At 38.0% G+C, this 21,786-nt stretch overlaps 1 protein-coding gene across 2 annotated transcripts in view; it reads left to right on the top strand.

The window, feature by feature from the left end:
• The window catches only part of RALBP1 (ralA binding protein 1), a 39,495-nt gene that overhangs the window by 12,927 nt on the left and 4,782 nt on the right, over window positions 1-21,786 (top strand). Inside the window, exons 2-7 of one of the 2 annotated variants that reach the window (XM_068932195.1) lie at window positions 6,062-6,126; window positions 6,930-7,223; window positions 13,662-14,120; window positions 15,934-16,283; window positions 17,748-17,909; window positions 20,429-20,560. In XM_068932195.1, coding sequence (XP_068788296.1) covers window positions 6,980-7,223; window positions 13,662-14,120; window positions 15,934-16,283; window positions 17,748-17,909; window positions 20,429-20,560 — 1,347 coding nt within the window. In that variant the 5' untranslated portion in view covers window positions 6,062-6,126; window positions 6,930-6,979. The remainder of the gene's footprint in view (window positions 1-6,061; window positions 6,127-6,929; window positions 7,224-13,661; window positions 14,121-15,933; window positions 16,284-17,747; window positions 17,910-20,428; window positions 20,561-21,786) is intronic. The other variant, XM_068932194.1, reaches the window with a different exon arrangement.

The raw sequence follows: 21,786 nt of genomic DNA, 5'->3' as shown, positions 1-21,786 counted from the left end.
CCTCTATGTATCGTTGCGTTCATTATCTTATCATAAAGACTTGTGCTTAGACTCTTTTTCCAAGATACCTGTTTTAGCCTGTACTGGAGCAGATAATTACATGTAAACTATCACAGTGTGCCTTACCAGAGAAGTAGGATGCTGGGGCAAAACAGGTAGTGTGACAGCATAGATTCACCTCGCTCTCAGACAGTACAGGAAGCTGAGTCACAGATGGGACAGGAGCTTTTCCTCTGCCATTTCAAGTATGCTCTCTCTAGAGCAAAGCACTTAACTCTTTCCATGAGTCCAAGATTTAGTTCCCAGTGCTTCCCCCAAGACTGTCTATTGAAAACATATCCAAAAAATTACTGCCTGGTGGTGGTCTGCAAAATGTTGATCACCTGAGAGAACTCTCTTGCCTGAACTGAACTCAACTGAAAAGTAGATGCTACCACATGTATGGAGGTTTTATCGTAATGCAATTAACAGATGACCTTGTTTCTGGTGCTTCTAAAGTGTTTCAGATGTTATTTTTTAAGATTGGGTCTCTTATTGAATGAATTAATGAACAGCGGCGATACCCTTGATAAAAGGGAGTAACTTGGATACTGCTAATTATGCTGAACTCGGGCTGGATCCTGCAACAGATATGGATGTGGTCTATAACTCACTGATGGCAAGAGCTAAGTATACATTAGTTTTGTATATTTGTGTATCACTGCCTCTGAGGTGGTACAGACTCTCAGAACAGAACTGGAAATACTTTGGATGATACTGTAATCATGGCAGACTTTCTCCATCTAAAGATAAGTGGGAGCACGCTTAATTCTGTTACTTGTAGAGCTGATCTGTTGCTGGCGTTTTTTTGGAAAAATGTACAGCTTGCTCCTACGTGACTTGAGTTGATCTGATTGCCCGCTCTCTTTTAAGGTAATTTTTAACATTCTTATAGCATCATGTATCTTGCAAAATACAAGTTTTGGGAGCTGGATCCTGTAATTTATATTTTATTCTCTTCATCCAAAAAATATTGTAAAAGCCCTCCTTGAGGCTTTAATTATTGCTATTTATAGAGAGTGCATGACTCACAAGGGAGTTACTTAATGCTCTGTTTATGCCACTACTCTGACTTGTGAAATTGTAAACTTGCTTTACCTGTCTACATGATGCACTTCCCATTTCTGTCTACTTCCATGGCCATGTTGCCTTATGAAAGAAAGAAAAGGGCACTGCTTGTGCACCTGGGTACTGCTTGTTAAATAAAATAGATGGCCTCTGATGTTACTCTGCTGTTCGACTGCATGTAATTGAAGCAACAAGGCAGAGTTGCAGTTTAAGAAATGTTTGAGCAAAAGCAGTGTTTTTTTTATTAAGCTTCTTCAGTACATTGTGAAAATGGCATCATTTTTTTCAAAAGGCAGTTTAAACTGTTGTATTTTATTGCACTAATAAAACCTCAGCACAGTTTGATGGGTAAAACAAATGGTTTGTTAGTTTTAAGTTTGTAGAAGCTGTTTATTCTGTAAGCTGTTGCTGTAGTTGACAGGCAGCAGTAACTTTAAGACGATTAAGTATGGCCTTACTTATCAATGCGCTGGTCTCTTAGAAGGACCATGGTTTTAATGGCTCACACGCTGAATAGTAATAGTCTGGACTAGATGCAGAATGTATACTTGTCTCAGACTTGTATGCACTGGCAAATGACTTCTTCCCAGCTCTGTTTTCTCATCTTTGAGTCATCTTTTTAGCCATTTCAGGAGTTGTATGAAAGACTACCACTGTTTCTGAAGTGCTTTGACATCTTCAGACCGCAAGTGATAGTTTGTGTTCTGTCCTCTTCTGGTGCACTACTTTGCAAGAGTGAGCTGTGCTTATTACTAGGATAATTCCTTTTTCTTCTTGCATGTCTAGATCTTGGGACTGATTGCCTGACACCGTGGAACACTGCTGTGTTCTGGATCTTGATTTTTGTGTGCTTATCATACAGTAGGCTCTGATACCTGAGTGAGTGCTCCCACTCTGCCTCCATCCTTTATTGCTGACTACTTGGGACTGTTACTGCTGTAACGTGGACTTTCAGAGCGTGCCTGTTTGTGGGGAGATGAAGTGATCTGGGGACACCCACGGTGCCTCAGGTGTGGTCTTGCATAATTCTCGTTGCAGAAGAACTCCTAGTGTCTTTCATTCTGCACAGCACTTTTACAGAACGGCATCAGTGCATGCAGTCACCTGTTTTAATTTGCTTCTGCTGTTGTAATTGATTAGAAGGCACAAAGTCACAGACTTAGTGCAAAATGGAAATGATGGAGCCTTCTGTACTGACTACAAAAGAGCTGTTTGGTCTTTCAAACTGTGCCTTATTTTCAATGTGTTAACGCCAATTTTTATGACATGTTGTAATAAGTGAGGTCTATTAAGGTTGCCTGGCATGTCTCTCTATATCTTCATTTTTTTACAGCTTTGTCAAAGCTTGGCTCTTTAAAATTAATTTGTACTTGCCAGGTACATAGCTTAGGCTGAGTTTTTGAGGGAAGAGTTCAGCTATTTTTAAGAATGAGACTAGGAAGAGTACGTTATTTTGGCCGTGTTAGTTCTGCAGGCGTCTTCCTCTCCTCATGCCCCGTTCTTATGCTTGGTGAACGGACTTGAAAGGCAGTGGTGATGGCTAGCATGAGTTTTTGCATTAAGAATGTACCTTTTGCCTTCTGTGTTTACAGCCTCTTCTAATTCAGCCTTTCTTTGGGCGATAGAAGAAAGGTCACAATTCAGGTGTTCAGTGAAGGCTTTTTTTTATTTTTCGCATTCAGTTATTTTGAAGGTTCAAATCTGCTGAACAGGAGGAATGTTCCAGAAAATGTGTTTTGCGGGGTACTGAAGAGAATAGCTAGGTCTGTGCTGAGAGAAGCTCTCTTGAGCTCATGAGAGCTCATGCAACAACATTCTTGGCTTTTGTAGAAACAAAAATATCGAGAGAACAAGAACTGGTGAGAGCTGAGGAGTCTGCTGTTGGTAGGAAGGTAAGGAAGATGACAACTTGTGACGCTAGGGAGAGACTGAGAGCTAGCGGGCGAAATGTGGACAAGGTGAGAAGATGAGGTGCAGTTAACAATGAGGAATCAAATGACTGCAGCAGGAGAAGAATGTCTAGGAGAAAACTGGAACTAATTAGGAGGAAAAGAAGAGGGGAGAGCTGTTTCTGGTAAGCAAGCAATGTGCAGCAGAAGAGTGGGAACCAACTGAATAAAGGAACACAGGGAGGGGGGAGAACGAGACTGAGCAAGGAATTTGGGTCACAGGCCGGCACAGGTGAAGAATGAGCGTTGTGTGTGACATACTGATGATGAAAAGGAGAAACAGACCAAGACAGAAACTGTGGGAGTACTTTACTGGATGGCAAAGAAACTGAAACTTGAAATTATGGAGAAAATAATTAGAACGAGATGAAATGTAGAGAGATTGAACTGGTGTGCAGTGCCACCAAACAACTGAGCTACCCAGAGAGGGAGGTCACTTTCCTGACATCATGATTCAACCCCTTTTTTGCTTTCCATCTCTAGCGCTTGTTGAACTCTTCCGGGAGCCAGTTCAGCAGCAGAAACCTGTCGGAGCGGGTGGCAAATTTAATCAGCTCACGAAGGCAGTGAGAGTCACCTGCTGGAACCAGGGATGAGGACTAGCTCTGTGTGTATATGTTAATAGGGGGAATAGCGTGGCTTTTCCTCATGTGGGGGATCTCCATGCGATCTCTTGAATCTGACCGATTAGAACAGTATAGTCAAGAGAACAGTTTTGGAGCAAAGAGCCTGCTAGGGAAGAGAGATGGGACTGAAACAGGAACAGGTTGGGAAAAGGTGAGGTCAAGTCTGAGAGACTGATGGGGAGAAAAGCTCTAGAATTTGGCAGAAGAATCTGCCAGTTAGAAATGTTCCTTCTCAAAATGTTGAGAGGATCCACAATTTTTCAATCTCACCATACCTTGCTGACAGCAAGTATTTGTAAAAGCCAGAGGAAAGGTACACATTTGTATGGCAATAACGCATTATCATCCATTAGTAGGAGTGGAAGAGATGTTTGTGATAGGCCTTAAGGCTCTGATTCTGCTGATGATCCTTGATATAATTTGAACATGATGGAATTTCTGTTTTATTTAAAGGCCTAGGAAATTATGCACACAGAAAATAGTGAAAAAATGTTTATTAAAGCTGTAATATAAATAGAAATTATGAAATGTGACTGCAATCTTAATCTGTTCCATTTACAAATACGCACTATTACCATCTTCACTTTTTCGTAGCATCTCTACTCCAGTCAGAATAAAGAATGAACAGTGATCAATTAAAAGATAATCATGAATATTTTGTTTCTCATTCTCTGACTTACTGTATACTATTCAGTTTCTGATTTGAATAACTTAATTTCCATAAGCACTTTGTAATTGATCTTGTGCAGTGAGAGACTGTTTCAAATGCACATGAATTTTTCACTGCGTTCGACATACAGGGAATTGAAGGATCAGAGTTTAGCACTAATAATCATTAAAAGAAGATCCTGCTGAAGTGGATACAAATGTAAAATTATTAACCTGGGAAAATACAAATCCATATCATGCTCTTCAGTATCCTGCAAATCAGGCCCCCGGAATTCAGTGACTGAGTAAAACACTGTTAAACAACATTGTGTAATGTGGTAAGGGATTTGACTGGCTTCATCCCAGGAGAGCTCTGGCAGAGGCAAGGATGTAGGTTCTCGTTTTCCAGGGTGACGTTTCTGTGCCTTTACAATGGCGTTACCCTTTCCCTCTCTTTCTCTTACCCGTCTTGCTCACCCTAGACACAGGCTGATTTATAGGTGTGGTCCATCCTGTTCTCAGAAAATATTCATATGTAATATTTTTAATTTCATTCCGTGAATTACTGTTGAAGTACTCTCTACAGTTTTACAGCTTTTGGTAGATTTTGGTGATGTTTGTTTGTTTGTTTCTTTGTTTTGTGTATGTGTGAGAACGGGGAGGGGTTAAATGAAAAGAGTTGGTGGGAAATAATTTTACATATCATTCTAATGTTCAGGTAAGATGCAACAGCGTTGCCAATCTGTGTCATTGCTAATATTGAATGTGCTTCTAGATGGAAAATTTTGACCCTTTTTGATATCTATAAGCCTGCAACTTTAGACACCTGTGCATTTGTATTAAAAATGTATTGTTTCAGGACACCAGTCAGTTGTTTAAAAACAATTTCAAATTAGTATAACAGTGCAGTATTTTATATCCATAACAAATAAAACAAAATAAATTCCAAATAAGCATAACCAAAAAAAAACCAAAAAAAAACTACCTCACAGGGAATAGCTATGTTCCATATTAATACTGTTCTCTTTTAGACTGTTTTTGGATAAGAATTTATAGTCCAGTTTGTGTGCTAGATCAGGAGTTCCAGCTAAGCCAGTATGTATTTTTAATTTCTCTGAATGAGTTTTTATAAAATATTGACTATCTGAGTTTGCTTAGCTTAGCTAAGAGTTGACTTTTTTGGGGGGGGGGGGAATTGTAATCCATACATCAACATTAAATAGCAAGAGTTCCAGAGAGGACTGCAGAGTGCATAGGCTAGTACAGAAGACAGAGTTATTCTCTCCAGGCATATTTTTGTCATAACTAAAATTCTTGCAGACATAGGTTTGCTGTGGCTTTTGTGTGTAATATTACGTTTATAAATCTTTTTTTTTTTTTTTTTTAAGCCGTGGTTACACAGTGACCTTGGTCACATCAAATCAGCAGTGCAGTGCACCTTCCCCCAGCACTCAGCCTTCCTTGTGCTTGCTCTGACACTTGTATGACCGTATAGTGGGCCAGATTACAGAGCAGATCTAGCTTAAAACAAACAAACAAAATCATTTTTCCTTGTGTTTGTCTTCCAGTAGCTCAGTTTCCTTTCAGCAGCAGCACAGACTTTTAAGTTGGATTAAATTTACCATATAACCAAGACTTGAGCTGTCATCCAAGTATTCCAGTGGGTATAAAAATGGCTTTTTCTTTTCCTGGAGTTTGCTCTATTTTTGTTTCTGTTCCTTCCCTTGACAGAAGGGCTCATATCTGAGTGACTATTTAGACAGAAGAGGCCGAGTCCAGCAAAGCTATTTCCATAGGTATGAAGTCCCATATGGCATATCTGTTCCTGTAGAATTTCTGAAATTTATCTGGGCTGGGAAGAGTTCTTGCTTTGCTAACAAGCTCCGCTGCTGCGAATTTATAAATTGGCTTTCTTCAGTAGTTTTCATCTGAGATTTTTTTTTTTAATTTATTTATTTATTGCCATAACTCCCTAGTGAACAATGTACCTGTATCTGAGTGCAGCTGACCTAGTATAGCCTTTCCAAATGTGAAGTTGTGGTTGTTTTATACCGGAAAAATTTAATCGTTCAATTTCTACATTCTTCAGTTTGCATGAGCATGAATAGAAGATGAATTTGACTTTAGGAGTCTTCTTTTCTTACTGCAACAGGGTAGGCAAGTCCTTATTTGCATCTGTAAAATATGCTTGGGAAAGAAGAACATGAGCTTTGCGTTAAATGCAGTGCTCGCAAATACTCTGAGCTTCCAGAAGAGCCTATTTTACGTGGAAAATTTAGAGTTGGCTTGTTTGCCTGCTAGGACTTGAGCAGAAATTCTAGTCACTTAGTTTAAACGAAATGTTGATTTTTATTATAAGCATTAATAATTAGTATGCAGACTCCTGAATTGTATAAGAATTATTTTAAATGTTAAAATGTTATGGTACTTAATGTATAATATTTTAAACAGCATAAAGTAGAGAAGGTTAAAATTGACAGTTCTCTTAGTGCGTTAGTATTGCAAGATTATGGCTTAGGAATTAATGGACAGATTCTGCAAGTATGAAACATACTGTTCAATTTTTTAAATTCTGTGGGGTGTTTTTTTTCTGCTGCAGGTGTAATGGACAGGTAGCAGAAGATTTCACTTTGATATCAGGGAATCAGAATGACTGAGTGCTTCCTGCCTCCCACTAGCAGCCCCAGTGAACACCGTCGGGTAGAACACAGTGGGGGTCTTGCTCGTACTCCCAGCTCTGAAGAAATCAGTCCTACGAAATTCCCTGGATTGTACCGCACTGGTGAGCCTTCACCACCTCATGACAGCTTGCATGAGCCTCCAGATATAGTATCTGATGATGAAAAGGAGCATGGGAAGAAGAAAGGAAAATTTAAGAAGAAGGAAAAGAGAAGTAAGTTGGCAGTTTCTCATATTTCATTCTCACACTTGCTCTTGTAGTCACACTCTCTTGCACACTCTCTCATGCGCTGTCTCAACTCTATAGGATGTCCAGTGCTTTTTTTTTTTTTTTTTTTTAAATGTTAACCTATTTAGGTGTGAAAGAAGTGAGCTTATACAAACAGACTTTGTGCAATACCTGTTTCTCTTCCAAAAATCCTAAACAAAAAAAAAATTTGTTTTTTGTTTCTCAGATAACAGGTGCCAAGCACATGCCCAGAATTACTAATAAGCATGCTTATCCAAAGTCTTAAATAGTGCTTGGGCAATTGTCTGGCGTGGAGTTCTTCTTATCCCATTATCTATTCATATTCTCCTTGGAGATTTCCAAGTGTGTTTCCAAATGAAGGCTCTGTGATATTTTAACTGGCATGCTAACTAAAAAAAAAAAACCTGAACGTTTGACCTGGTTTTTATACTTTTAAATTAGAAAGAGTAGATTTTAACAAATTTAACTCTTTTCCTTTGCATCTCCTGTACTCATATAGTTTGTCATTGTATACCACCTCACGTTTTTATGTGCACCCTGCGCCAGTATTTGAGGGGAAATAAAATCTTATGATTTTTTTTTTTCCCTCTTTACTTTCTTGGTTAAGTATAATCACAAAGTTTCTTCCAGCAGTGCCTAAGTAGTATTATAGAGTCCAGAAATGTGCAAGCCAGCGTCAGGATCTGAATTACAAGAACTGACAGATTAAATGTTGGGAGAAAGTAAAGCTTTGACTATAGAATCCATTCTCTGTCAGTGTCTTGGCATCTAAAATTGAAGTTTTCATTTAAGCAAAGTACTACCGCCACCCCTATCCAAAACCACAAAAGAAAAATCTTACTTCCAGCCTTTACACTTGTACAAGAAATTCTGGAAACATGAAATAGGTTTTGTTCAATATAGTCTTCCTACATCTTCTGAACAAAGCACCCAGAAACGCTGAGATGATACCAAGTGCTCTTGGCATCAAAAAGATCCTAACTGTCTCAAGTCTGTGAAACCTAAATATCACAGCCTGAATGTCAGTGCTTCTTCTTACTGATATTTGTTTTAACAAAATTTCAAAATAATGTTCATGTTCCATAATTCCTGTCTCTCTGGAGGCTGGAAGTTCTGGATGCCATTATACCTTGCTGCATGCTCACCTACATGAGAAATTTGCTTAAAAAAATGAGATAGTACATGATATTCTGGCTTGTTAGAATGCACATTGTGTCTGTTTGTAATAGGCATGCACGTATTTAAATAAATAATTACTCCTTATATATTTGCTGCTGCTGCACTATTTTTAATCAAACCAGTTTCCTGGAATCCAGGAATTATGTTGATTCTACCACAGTTTAGGCGTGTTGTTAAAAGACTGTGTGCCTAGTGGTTACCATAACTCAAAAATATTTTAACCTTCACTTAAAACCTATATGAATTTCAAATATTGGTTTTGAGAAGATGCATTCCTCATTTTATTTTTCTCATGTAAATACCTTTAATGCAGAATATTGAATAGATTTGACTGATGATGAAATTTCTAGATTCTTTGGATGGTTTTAAATACAAGCCATTAGTTGTGTTTTTTTTCTCTTTGCAAATCAACTTTCTGTTAGAACTGTGGATGAGATGCCTTTAAATTTAGTATTGTTAGAGGTCAGCATTATGCATAGTATGGGTTTCTTTGTGGTACAGTTCTGCATGTCTTATGGTGATAACCTCACTGAAGGCTGAAGAGGAAAAATGCTTCTTCAGCAAATATGCATAGTGCTGTGCGCATTAACACTGTAACTACTTCTGCAAGAGATGACAACACGTTTTATGGCTGATAAAAAGCAATTGTGTTATTTAGAAGAAGTTTTAAAGGTATGAAGTAAATTCCCAGAAGAAGAAAATGCAAAACATTGGAAGACTCAAATTGTTTCTTGTAGCTGTAATGTGAAAATTGTTCTTAGCCCTACTAGAAGTATGCCATATAAATGCCAGTCGAACATAAGAGTAAGTTAAATAGGAAGCTTTCAGTATCCTCATGTGCGATCTAAATATGGACATTCCTGTAAATATACCCAGAGCAAACATTTTACTTATGTTAATGAACAAGAGTTCTTTAGAGTTGCTTAACACAGTTAAGAGTTCCCCTTCCAGCCTTTTCTTTTGTTATTCCTTCCATACTTTTGATTATCTTCTGTTTATTTTAAATTCTATACCATGTGTTCAGATTATTTATTTTCACCAGCAGCCTTTCTGGCCACGTGCCACCACCTGCCATGATCACGTAATTTGGGGTTTAAACAAATATCACTGAACATTTCAGTGAGAAAAAGATAACTATTGACATTAAATTATAACCGAGTGAATGTTTCTGGAGCTTAAAATGTTAGCAAATTAATGACAGTGTTATCCAAACTCTCCTAAAATAGTATGTAACTTTAATACTACAAAAGTCTTTGGGTATTTTGAGAATACTGCAAATACAGACTTCAGAGGTGCTTGGAGACACAGGGTACGTGGAGAGGGATAAATAGCCCAAAATTTCTCAAGTTAACTTTTCAGGTAAATCTTATTTACATAAATGATGTATTCTTAGCGTCAGCATTATTGTTTATTTTAAGAAAGCGTTTTTGTATGCTAGCAAGGGATTTTTTTTTCTTATGTGGCTAGTATGATGATTTGATATTTTTCATGTTAATAGCAATAACCGAATACTGCAAAGCAGTTATCCTGGGAGAACGTAAATGAAATACTAAAAATTTGGTGGGAATGATAAGAAATTAAATGGAGTATTGGTTTTCATGTGCAGTATCAACTGCTGAAAGAAACAGTTTCAGCCTCTCTCTTCTATACCCTCTGCTCCTCTGTGATAGTATGAGTGTTCATGAGCTGCAGTGAGTTAGATTAGGAGACTTGTTTAGGCTACAGTTAATTTTTTTTTTTACTGAAATAGATTTAACTCAGATCTTTCCCTGTGATTCAAAAAAACACATGTCTATGCAAGAACTTGGAATGTGGCCGTGTGCGAGCAAAAGCAGATTTTTTGAATCGGTAATGGTTCATGCGAGACTATAACCGGGTAATTGGTTTTTTGGTTTGGTTTTTGTGTGTTTGCGGGGGGGCGGTGTTTTTGTGTTAAGTTTAACCTCCTGTCAGTAATCACCTCTTGGTAAAGTCATAAAACATGTGGTTCCTTACAGAAGATGAAGATTGTAGGAAATTGTTCGAAAGAAAAAGCGATTATATTTAGCAGAATTTCTGTAGGAGATCAATTTTAGATAGGGAGTCTGTATGTTGCGTATCTCTCACTCATTTTACTTCTGAGCTTGGTACCACTGGACAGGGTGAGTTCAATATGCAGTTAGGATATTCTATTTATAATCCATTTTCCTTGTTTAATTCTTATGTGGAAAATGGAGGATTAGTTGAACTGTAAGCTGAACTACCTTGTAAAAAGATAACGGTGTCATAGGTACAGACTCTTCTGAATTTTCCAGGAAATATTTTTGACAACTGTATTCCCATTGTTTGGGGCTTTCTTGCATATATTCTCATTGAGCTGAGAGAATATGGTTAATATTATTCCTATGGTTAATTTGGGACTCCAGTAGAATCCTAAACCTGCTCTAAACAATCTTTGATCCCCAAATATATGTTAAGCTTTATCTTCTTCCCTGGGTTGCTATCTTGGCTGGAGTTCTAGCGATCTGCAACTCTTTCCTGCTAGCTACCATCAGGTAGGAGATAGGAGCCTGTTCTTTTTCATCATCTTTTCTACTTCTTCAGCATCTTAAGGGATTTTTCTGCAAAATAATTTCTGCTCAGGAGTGCATCATCCATATGGACTTCTGGCAACCATGTAAAAGCTGTAATAGTACCCCCAATTGTCCTGGATAGAACAATGAAATTATACGTTGTCTCCATGCTTACGAAGGATCCTTTCCGTTTCTGTATAAAGTGCTGATGAAGGTGGTCACTACAATAGTGGTGGATACTAGATCTCTGTCGAGGGAGATCTGTTGGAAATTGTACTGAGGCCATTCTCATCTTGCACAATAACCAAATAGGTGCTATTGCAAACAAAACTTTATTTTTTTACTGATCTAGAGCGTGAAGAAGCTCTGAATAAATTTACTTTTTAGCTTTTGATAAATTTACTTTTTTCTGTATATATTCAGGATGTTTGTATTCCAGTATATTACATCGCTGGCGAAAGCAGTAACAGTAATTTCGTTACCGACAGTATAGTTACGTCTGAAGAAAATCAGGCTATTGTAGAAGGGACATGTGAGAGATTCTCTGTGAATCTGAGAGTAGTGTATATTCCTAAACTTTGCTGAATTACATTACTGAGACAAATTAAAATAGTCTGGGTTTGTATTTAACTTGCTACTTCATGTCTTCACATGAAGTCAAGAAATACCAGTTTCAGGAACACATGCTATTGCTGGTATTGCATTACCAAAGAGCTAGAAAGGCAGGAGGACGATTTGTGTTGCAACGCTGAGTGTTGAGACATGTAACACAGGTGCTTTGTTTATTGGTGGAATCAAACTCCAAGCTTAGGTCCCCTGTATGTGACTCACAGAGAACATGCCAGTACTATACGTAGTAAACAAACAAAAAAAAAACAATAAAAAACCTCACTTCTTTAGATAGTGAGCTGTTAAAAGCTGGGCAATAGGAAATGTTGAGGACATTGTTTTGTACTCTGTGTGCTGAAGATTTAGCTTTCACTTCAGAAACTGCACCTATGAACCCTGTCTTAAAACTCAGTGCCAGACCCGTCTCATTCTCACAAGGCGTAATGGTAACGTATGCTCCTCTTTTTGCTCCATAGCTGGTGCATCAGCAGTACTTTCCATATAAGAGTAAAGTGTGGATCCTTAGTTTATACTTTGCAGGAGGTTTCCCTACCCATTTCCAATTTTAAGTTACAAAAAGAGTGAGCGTGGTATAGCCAGTAAACTGGGAGGACAGAGACCTGGTTGCCGGCTGATCTCGCGTTAAAGTTTGCATTTTTATTTTAAAAATTCACTTGGGCAGGGGTAATGCTGAACTCGCTCCATTCTTCCATGAAAGTGCATGTGTTTGGCAATCTTAGGGAAGAGTCCAGGATGGGAAAGACGAACAAGATCTTTAACCTGTAAGAATTACAGCCTAGAATCTCATCCGTGATGCTTTCTCTTATAATCTAAGTAATGAGCTGATTTTCCACCACCCAAAACTATTCAGTAAGAAACAGCACTTGACTGTCGATGTGCTGCTTCATTCAGGCAGAGGCGCTGACTGATTGTCAGTAACGGAAGAGTGTAAAAGGAGCCGTATAACGGGGGCATCATGTTAAAAAGCAAGAGCTTGTTATCCACTGGGTTGGGGGGCCTAGGCTGTGCAAATTATACCTAAAATCTCTTCTTTGAACGGGTTTCAGGCTTACTTTCCTTATAAGGAGTATTGTGTATGTAAGATCACAATTCGTTGTCTCGGAAGTTGTGTTGGTTTGTACGTCGCTGGGTTTGTGCCTTTTTTTTTTTTTTTTTTTAAATCCACCTCTAAAGTTTTCCTTGTTCTTGCCTGAAGGATAGGCAGGACTAGCTGCAGAGGTGTAATTAATACACCTCTGTATTGTGGTGTAATGTGTTTTAGACAACACTTGGTATTTTGCAGCTGGAACAGCATACTCTGACCATGGACTTGTTTCAAGCTCTCACATAGGTTTTTTGAGACAAATACACAACGTTATTGACAGGTATTGTGCTAGTGTTACTGAAGTTGTCTTACTCCCTTAACGGAAAGTAAGTTTGCTTTTCTTTTTTTTCCTTTTTTTTTTTCCCTGCCTTCCACTTTTTTTTACTCCCTTAATGGAAAAGTAAATTTGCTTGGGCTTTTTCACCTTTTTGGCATTTTTATTTGAGGCTGAAACTTCATTAACTTCATGATTGCCTTAAATTTTGTAACATTTTGGGAAGGGATTGGGCAATTAAGGGATTGAAATTTAGTTTATTCTTACTGGGACTTTGTTAGAGATGTTTGTATGTAGCAGATGATCCTTAACAGCAACTCTTATACTGTTGATTACAGGAACATAGAAGTTGCCAGACAGTTGTTTTTATTTTACAGTTCCTTGACTATTAAATGGGAAAATAGCCCGTAAGATGGACATTGTCACGATGAGTAAGTATACGGCATACTAGATGTTTAGATCATTCAGGAGATGTGTGGCTTATTTTTGATGTGAATATGCAACTTTGAATTAATCCTTGTCCACTTAACTCTGTAATAACTTAAGAGAACCTTCTGAAGACTCAGGCAGGCACTTGAGTTTTAATTCATGTTACTTCTTCCCTCCCCCTTCTTTTTCTCTCCTAGCTACAAAATAGATATATAAACTAAATAAACTTACATCTGTCCTCCTTTGTCTGGTAGCGGAAGGTTATGCTGCCTTTCAAGAGGACAGTTCTGGTGATGAAGCTGAAAGTCCTTCCAAGTTGAAGCGGTCCAAGGGAATACATGTCTTCAAGAAACCCAGCTTTTCCAAAAAAAAGGAAAAGGATTTTAAAATAAAAGAGAAACCCAAAGATGAAAAACACAAGGAAGACAAACACAAGGAAGACAAACATAAAGAGAAGAAGTCAAAAGACTTAACTGCAGCAGATGTTGTAAAACAGTGGAAAGAGAAGAAGAAAAAGAAAAAGCCAATTCAGGAGACAGAGATACCTCAAGTGGATGTTCCAAGTCATAGACCTGTGTTTGGCATTCCTTTGGCTGATGCAGTAGACAGGACCATGATGTATGATGGCATCCGCCTGCCAGCAGTTTTCCGTGAATGTATAGATTACGTAGAGAAGTATGGCATGAAATGTGAAGGCATCTACAGAGTTTCAGGTATTCTGAGCACACTGAGGTGCAGGTTTCTAAGAATTATACTTGGAATTTTCTTACTGTTTTATCACTTTCGACACATGCAGCCACGTAAAGCTGCATTAATTTTAATTACCTAAAAGATAATCAAGTAGCTAAATTTAAGCAAACCCATGAGTCTGGAATTCCAGAGAACTTGCTGATATGGTGGTACTCTTCAATGGCAATAAAAATATATTTATTTTAGCCTTTTGTGGTAGGACGATAACTATGTATAAAGTGTGCTGGTATGGCCAGCTTGTATCTTCTGCGTTAGCAAAGTGGTGCTGGCTGATGGGCAAAGCAGAGCTGAGAAATAGCCATTTGTTACTTGAGCTTCCCACCAAGCTGCTTTTTCCATCCACTTCCATTGTATAATATTCTTCTTAAAAATTCTTTGAGCAAATTAAATAATGTGCAGAAAACACAAGCTTCGATATTAAAGCCTAGCAACACCAGGATAATTAACCATGGTTAGTTGTGTAACACAAGCTTACATAATACGTTTGTGCATTTATAAAACATCAGTTTTAGTTATATTAAAAAAAGCAATTGTTATATTTGTGAACTCCACCTGCAGTATAACTTGTCTGAGTACTTCTGTACGTATGGTGAAGGGAGCCAGAACAAGTGAGAAAAGGAATGTGAGGAAAAGCATTTGAAACGAGTTATTACCTAGCACTGTAAAACAGTACTTCAGACAATTTTGAAGGCTTCATTAAGGTCTTTTTTCACTATTGATCTGCATGGTATTTGTTAGGGATGCATAAATGTGGTAACAGTTAAAGCAGTTTCTCAACCTTGCATATTGGAACATTCTGGTTGCGTATTTTTTTCAGTACGCGCTTTAGGAATTTTGATGGAGGAAGGTTTGTTTCCCATAACGCATTTTTCATGTTTGCGCTTTCTAGATGTTCCAGTGCAATAGCACCCTCTTGTGTGTATAAAATTGCTTGCATTGAGGGCTCAAAAAGACAACTGCAGTAGCTTAACAAGCTCCAGTGCACCAGCAGATGTGTGATGGCTAACTTGTCTAGACTTCACTAAATGCAGCTGAGCCCATTTTACCTTCCATTTACTGTGGGCTAAGAGTTACACCCAGCTTTGCTTATTGTGTCTGATCCAAGCTGTGGCAGTACATTAAGCGAGTGTTACTCGAGTGGGTATTTGAGCTTTAAGAACATTGTTGGATGATCTGAATGTCAGTGAGTTATAAAAACACCTTACAGAAAACATGAGCTGTGTTGTAAACATGCCTTTAGTCATACAGTGCCTCAAATAATCTTGTGTGAAATGTCTCACTGAGGATAGCCAGTTGGAAATCTGGAAAATAAAAAGTATGGTTTTTTGGTTTAACGAAGGAAGGTTGTTATATGTACAACTTGTTGCACAACATTCATTGTTGATAATAAAATATTTCCTTGCTCAGATCGGGGCTGTATAATTGAACAACCTCAAAGAAGTTGAATGCAGATACGCGATTGATCTTACGTTCCCCTATCCTCCCTCACCCTATTTTAGGTTCTTAGATGTAAGGGAATGCTGGCTGCAATTCTTTTCCGAAGTGCAATATTTTTGCCTCACAGTAGTAGCTAATGCTTTGAGAAGCAGTGAGCCTGTAATTTTGAGTAATGATTCTGACTTTGTCACATTTGGATAACCTTTAAAAGGTCTTCCTCAGTTAGTTTGCTTTGTAAGGAGAGATGAAAGAAATGCATCTCAGACAGAAAGTTTAAATATAGTTCTTATAGATTTACAGTTCAAGATTTCTCTTAATTCTTCATCTACATATTTTAAGGAATAAAATCAAAAGTTGATGAGCTAAAAGCAGCTTATGATCGAGAAGAATCTCCCAACCTGGAAGAATATGAGCCCAATACAGTAGCCAGCTTGCTGAAACAGTATCTGCGAGAACTGCCTGAAAATTTGCTTACCAAAGAGCTAATGCCCCGCTTTGAAGATGCTTGTGGAAAGAGCACAGAAGCTGAGAAAGTTCAGGAGTGCCAGAGGTTGCTGAAAGAGTTGCCAGAGTGTAACCATCTCCTAATTTCTTGGTTGATTGTGCACATGGATCATGTTATTGCAAAAGAACTGGAAACAAAAATGAACATCCAGAATATTTCTATAGTGCTCAGCCCTACTGTCCAGGTATGTGCACCACACAGCAAGCGTTAGAGCAGAACTTCAGTCCGAGAAAGACTTGTACACAGGTATTCTCTTGCAGGTGTGAATCAGAAATTTTCTTACAAGGTTAAGCTCAATTACAGCTTCTCTTTACTCCTCAGAAGCTTAAAATGATGGGAAAGGGGGAACAAGAGGCTTTCTGAATGTGAGCTTCCATAACATTTGTCTGATATTTGGGTTTCAAATGCAGTTTAGTTATGAAAGCATTGCAAAGATTGCTGCCAGGGTGTTAATTCTATTGTAAACAGCAGTTAAAATTAATAATGAATTCAGCTAATAATTGTTGCAGATACACAATATCCATGTGTTTGTGATTCATTGATAAGTTAGTGAAGATTGTATTGTTGCCTAACTTCCATATCGAGCCAATGAACCCTCGACTGCAAACAGATGGTCTTGGTGCAGACTTGGCCGTAATGGCTCTGGTGGCTGCAGTCAAACTGCTGGGGAAACCAACTGACTTAGTTTTCTAGTAAGATTTTTCATTTCTGGAGTAATTTCTTAACGAGCATCTTGGAAAACTTTAATTTAAACACATTTCAGAATTAGTCCAATGCATAATGGAAACATAGTGCTGGGTGTGGATTTTCTTCTAAGGCTTTACTTTATAATTAATTGTCTAAGTGAAAACCCAGTAGCAAAAGGGTTGGGTATTATTATTTTGCTGGGCCAGTCCCTTTATCGCTAAGAAAAGAAGCAATATTGAATTTTTACATTCAATTAATGTAGAACAATGCAGGCCCAATCACGTTCTGTTGTTTAAGTTGATTTTAGCAAGCAGGTGGTGAGAGAACTCTAACCCTTCTCTTAGGATAAACTTTTGAATGGCAATGGAGGATACAGCATCAAAATAAATATTTGCTTCTGTCTCATGTTAAAACAAGGAATTACAGCAGCAGATCCTTTCAAACTATTTGTTCTCCTGTTTTAAATCATCTGAGAGAGAAGCAGTGGAAAATATTTACAGTTTTTGGCAGGGAGAGAAGAAGGTAGCCAGCAACCAGGCATAAGCTCAGTATGGTCAGTGTTCCCTTCTCGCTTGTAGCTATCACTGGCTACCTTTACGCGAGTAAAAAGGGAGATCTAATACATTTCTCTGTCTACCATTGATAGAAATAATTGCTATCGTGCAAGGCATGTGATAATTTTGAATTTAGCGTGAAAATGCCGCAGAGGTACAGACATGGAAGACAGCTAAGTGAACATATGGTGATTTATTGAAGCCAGTACAGGGTCATTTGAAATACCATTTTTAAAACAAATTTCAGTCTCTTTGGACAAACTAACATGACTACTACTCATAGAGGGGCATACTAGAGCCTCTTTCCTTTCTAGAGAAAGATATGATCTTAGGCTGTGCACCATAATACCCAGAAGATTATGTAAATCATTCTCTTAACCAGTATTTTGTCTGTCCTTTCTTTGCAGATCAGCAACCGTGTCCTGTATGTATTTTTTACACATGTTCAAGAGTTCTTTGGGAATGTGACCCTAAAGCAAGTGACAAAACCTCTTCGCTGGTCAAATATGGCAACAATGCCAGCACTTCCAGAAACACAAGAAAGCATTAAAGAAGAAATTAGACGACAGGTTCGTGATTACTTCAGTATTCTTCTTTCTATTCATCTTTGCCCTGTTTTTTATATAGTCAGTGGCAAATTTTCATAAGCTTGTTGCATGATTTGTGTATAACATTGTGAGCAGTGGTATTCTTGCCCGTTTCATGTGTGGAAGGATATTTTATGGTCTTGCGAAGATGAATATAGCCACATCTTTTCTGAATTGCTTTGCTTAATACCTAGAATTTTTTAAGGTGAGGGGGAAGATAGGGAGAACATGTTTAAGAATGTGGTTTCTTTAATATCCCTCTTTAGCTAGTTCTCGATCATGTGCTGAGTTTACGTTAACACTTGGTTTTGATTGACATGTAAGGCTTTGAAAAATAGAATTCCAAACCTGTTGCCACGAAGCCAAAAATTTTTAGTGCTTTTTGGTTCGTGATTTTTTTTTTCCCGTCTGCCCCTTCTGATATACTAAAGACCTGTTTTACTTCTGTCTTAAAGTTGCCATATCAGCCTTTAGCACAGATACAGGATTTCTCTGTTGTTGTGAGAACCCTTTAATAATACAGCGCTGCTGTAGCACCTGCATGATACTTCACTCTTAGCAGCCAGTATTAAGAGCAATTGCTTGGGCATCCTTCTGGCTTCTCCCCTAACCTTCTAAGCAGAGAATTAGGGGGAGAGATCTGGCAAAATATGTTGTTTTCGAAATAGGAACAAATCTCTGAAATTCAATTTAAGAGTTAGGTAACTTGCTCAACAGAAACTGCCTTTGTCCTTGGGGAGAGATACTCCCTCTTAATCTGCTGGGTAGAAGGAGAAGAAAGGATGCAAAAAAGATCTCATCAAAAAGTCAGTTCTAGCATGTTGGCTAGTGCTAATGCTGTCTGCACTAAGCTTTAATACAGTCTGTGTTTTTCTGTTTTGTTCTCCTTTATCTTAAAGTAGATGGTTTCTTGGTGAACTTGAAATAGTGGTAAGTTTAGATAAACCTTTTCAAAACATGCTTATTCCCTTTTCTCATTGTACAGCTTGTAGCATATGCTCTTAATAGTTCCTACAGTTATTCATGAAACTTTATATATGCACTAAGAATTAACTTGAAAATGGAAATTTCATAACCTAAGCAGAACCTGCTATAGTTGCAATGACTTGCAACTTCAGAGAGCTGAAAAACAGCACAACAAAGCAGCTCTGTATATGTTACCATTATACAAAGACTGCATCACTTAGCAGGCTGTTACTTTGAGGGGTTTCAGTGGAAAGTGGATTTAGAACAGATTAATGCAGTGTAAGAAAACAGCGTTGACACCTGGTCTGATTCTAACCTAAGCAAGCTAACCCTAGCAGCTGATAGCAGATGTACATGGGAGAGGGCAGACGTAGCATTACCTCCCAGTAAGCTGTCCCAGCCCACTGCAGCTTAGATTTGCTGAGCCCAGTGGTAGCATCTGTTTTTTGAGTCTGCTTTCCGTGTTGTTTTTTAATTACTTATGATCACTTTGTGCTTTTTCTTTTCTTCACTTCTTCAAGTTTATCTAATCACTATTTAAAATCACGCAGACGTTTTTTCAGTTACATCATCCTCTGACAGTGAATTTCACAGCTTAAACAGAAGGGAAGTAGCAATGTGTTGTATGGAGTAATAAAAATCTCCTAAATGATTCAGTTTGACCCTAAGCCCCTCTGGTGCAAGAGGCAGTGCACAGTCAGTCATACCACTTTACCTTCTTAATGCTATGTGCAGTTTACACTGTAAATAGTGCTGAGAGTCCTGGTGGGTGGGTGATGGGGGCAAAGGGGAGGGAAAACCAAATAAGCTGCAGAGGGAGTTCGCTTCTCTGTCTCTGCTTACAGAGAGAGATGACAGCGAGCGCAAAGATCAGGTCAGAATAAGGGAGGGCTAGAAGAATGCAGAAGTTCAGCATCTGCAGGGAGAGGGGACTTGGGGAGAGGGAGGCCACATGATATGTCTTTTTTTCTTCTGCAAGTAATTGTATATGAGCAAATTTCAGATATAAAACAAACTGGCAAAAACCACCTAATATTAAGATTCTGAGATTCAGTTACATTTGAGAAGTAAACCTTAATGGTTTAGCTGGAAAGAATTTAAAGAGTAAAGCAGTTTTTTAGAAAAGAGGATAGACTTGGGATTTCTGCCAGAGAAATGTATGATGTAAGAAGGAATTAATGAAACTACTTTGAGCACTCATGCCGAGGACTGTGATTTATGGGTTAGGTCTTAAAATGGAATATAGGTGAAACGTGATAGTGGAGGAGAATAACTTATGAAAAAATTATCCTAGACTATCAATGGAAGAAAGATTTAAATAAGGAAGACTGAATAATTTAGAACTCCTTAAGACTGGATGATAGCATTGCAAAGCTATTTTCTTTAAAAAAAAAAAAAAAAAATCCCTGAACATCGTCTGGAGCAGTCCAGATATCTTTGACCACAGAAGATGAATCAATTATTTTTAAAGTCGGGAAAATTAACTGAGTGTACAATCATTGCAGTGACTATGATCTCTTTGGCAACATTTCTAGGAGTTCCTACTGAACTGTTTACACCGAGACTTGCAGGCAGGGATAAAAGACTTATCCAAAGAAGAGAGACTCTGGGAAGTGCAGAGAATTTTAACAGCTCTTAAAAGGAAACTAAGAGAAGCTAAGAGACAGGTGGGTAGCTTTCTATTTATTGACCAAACATCTAAATCACAGATGAAACTTAAGTAGGGATATTTTTAACTGCAGCAGTTCTTTCCAAAGTTTTATGACCATAGGTTATTCGCTGTTTACCCCTGTTTCTTTTGGAGCATCATTCAGCCTTATTGTTTAATCTTATAATTGAAAATACCATCAAGGTGAGATGATTCTACAATCACAGATTGGAGACTATTTTTCTGATGTTCATAGTTTGCAATGAGTATTTTATGGGTTACAGTTTGCATTTAGAAAGGACAGGTGTTGCTGTGGAATTTTATCATCACTTCCTAGCTGTGGATTCAAGTTTTCATTCTGCTCTGTGTGTTTTAGCTTGCAAACACTAAAGAAAAAACATGTAAAATTGACTCTAGAAAGCATTTTTAATAATCTTTGGTATTATTTTAAGTAACTCTCCAGTTAGAGAGCTGTGAAAGAATGGAAATGCATGTTTAGGGGAAAATGGGAAAGGAATGACTTCAGATAGCTCTCTGTCAACTGCAAATACTTCAATTTTGCTGTTCCATTTATTTCCCAGATATACAGATAGATATATGTATTTAATATTGCTTTGAATGCTTCTGTGGGTTCAATAGGAAAAGAGTCATTTGACCACTACTGTTTTGGAATGTAAGTTCTGTCTCCTGTGCTCGTAGCCAGGATGGTGTTCTTCAGGTAGAGCAGGTAACTTCCAGCTACGGAATGGAATAGTCTTATTACTATTCCTACAACCTGGAACATAACAGATGAACGTTCCCTACTTTGTGACGGTGCAAAGTCAATGCAGTTAGATCAAACCACCTTTTTATATCTCTTTACTGCATATTTTGTCAGCTTAAGAGTGTCTGAGGAGCACTCACATTATCTGTTTATCTGGCTCTCCTTAGGTATAGCAAGATCTTGAGGCTCTAGCTGTTTGCAAAACAAAATGTATGATTAAAAGCTTAGTGTTTTACAGAGCATATATTTGTTACATGCTTAAAACAGTGTGTTTTGCAATAACAGAATGAGTAACTGCAAGGCTCAAAAGCGAACAGACTTCAACTGCGTTTTTTTAAACTGTCACATATCTGAGAAAGGTGGGCAAGCAATGGATATAGCATTCCAGTATTTTATTTTGCAGGCCTTGAAATTAAAAACAGACTTGCCTGTAAACTTTCAAGATAACTGAGACAGTGATTCTTCTAAATGTGAAAAGAAAA

This window comes from Struthio camelus, chromosome 2 (assembly GCF_040807025.1).
Source record: "Struthio camelus isolate bStrCam1 chromosome 2, bStrCam1.hap1, whole genome shotgun sequence".
Taxonomy (NCBI): domain Eukaryota; kingdom Metazoa; phylum Chordata; class Aves; order Struthioniformes; family Struthionidae; genus Struthio; species Struthio camelus.
This window is presented reverse-complemented; position numbering and strand designations above follow the sequence as displayed.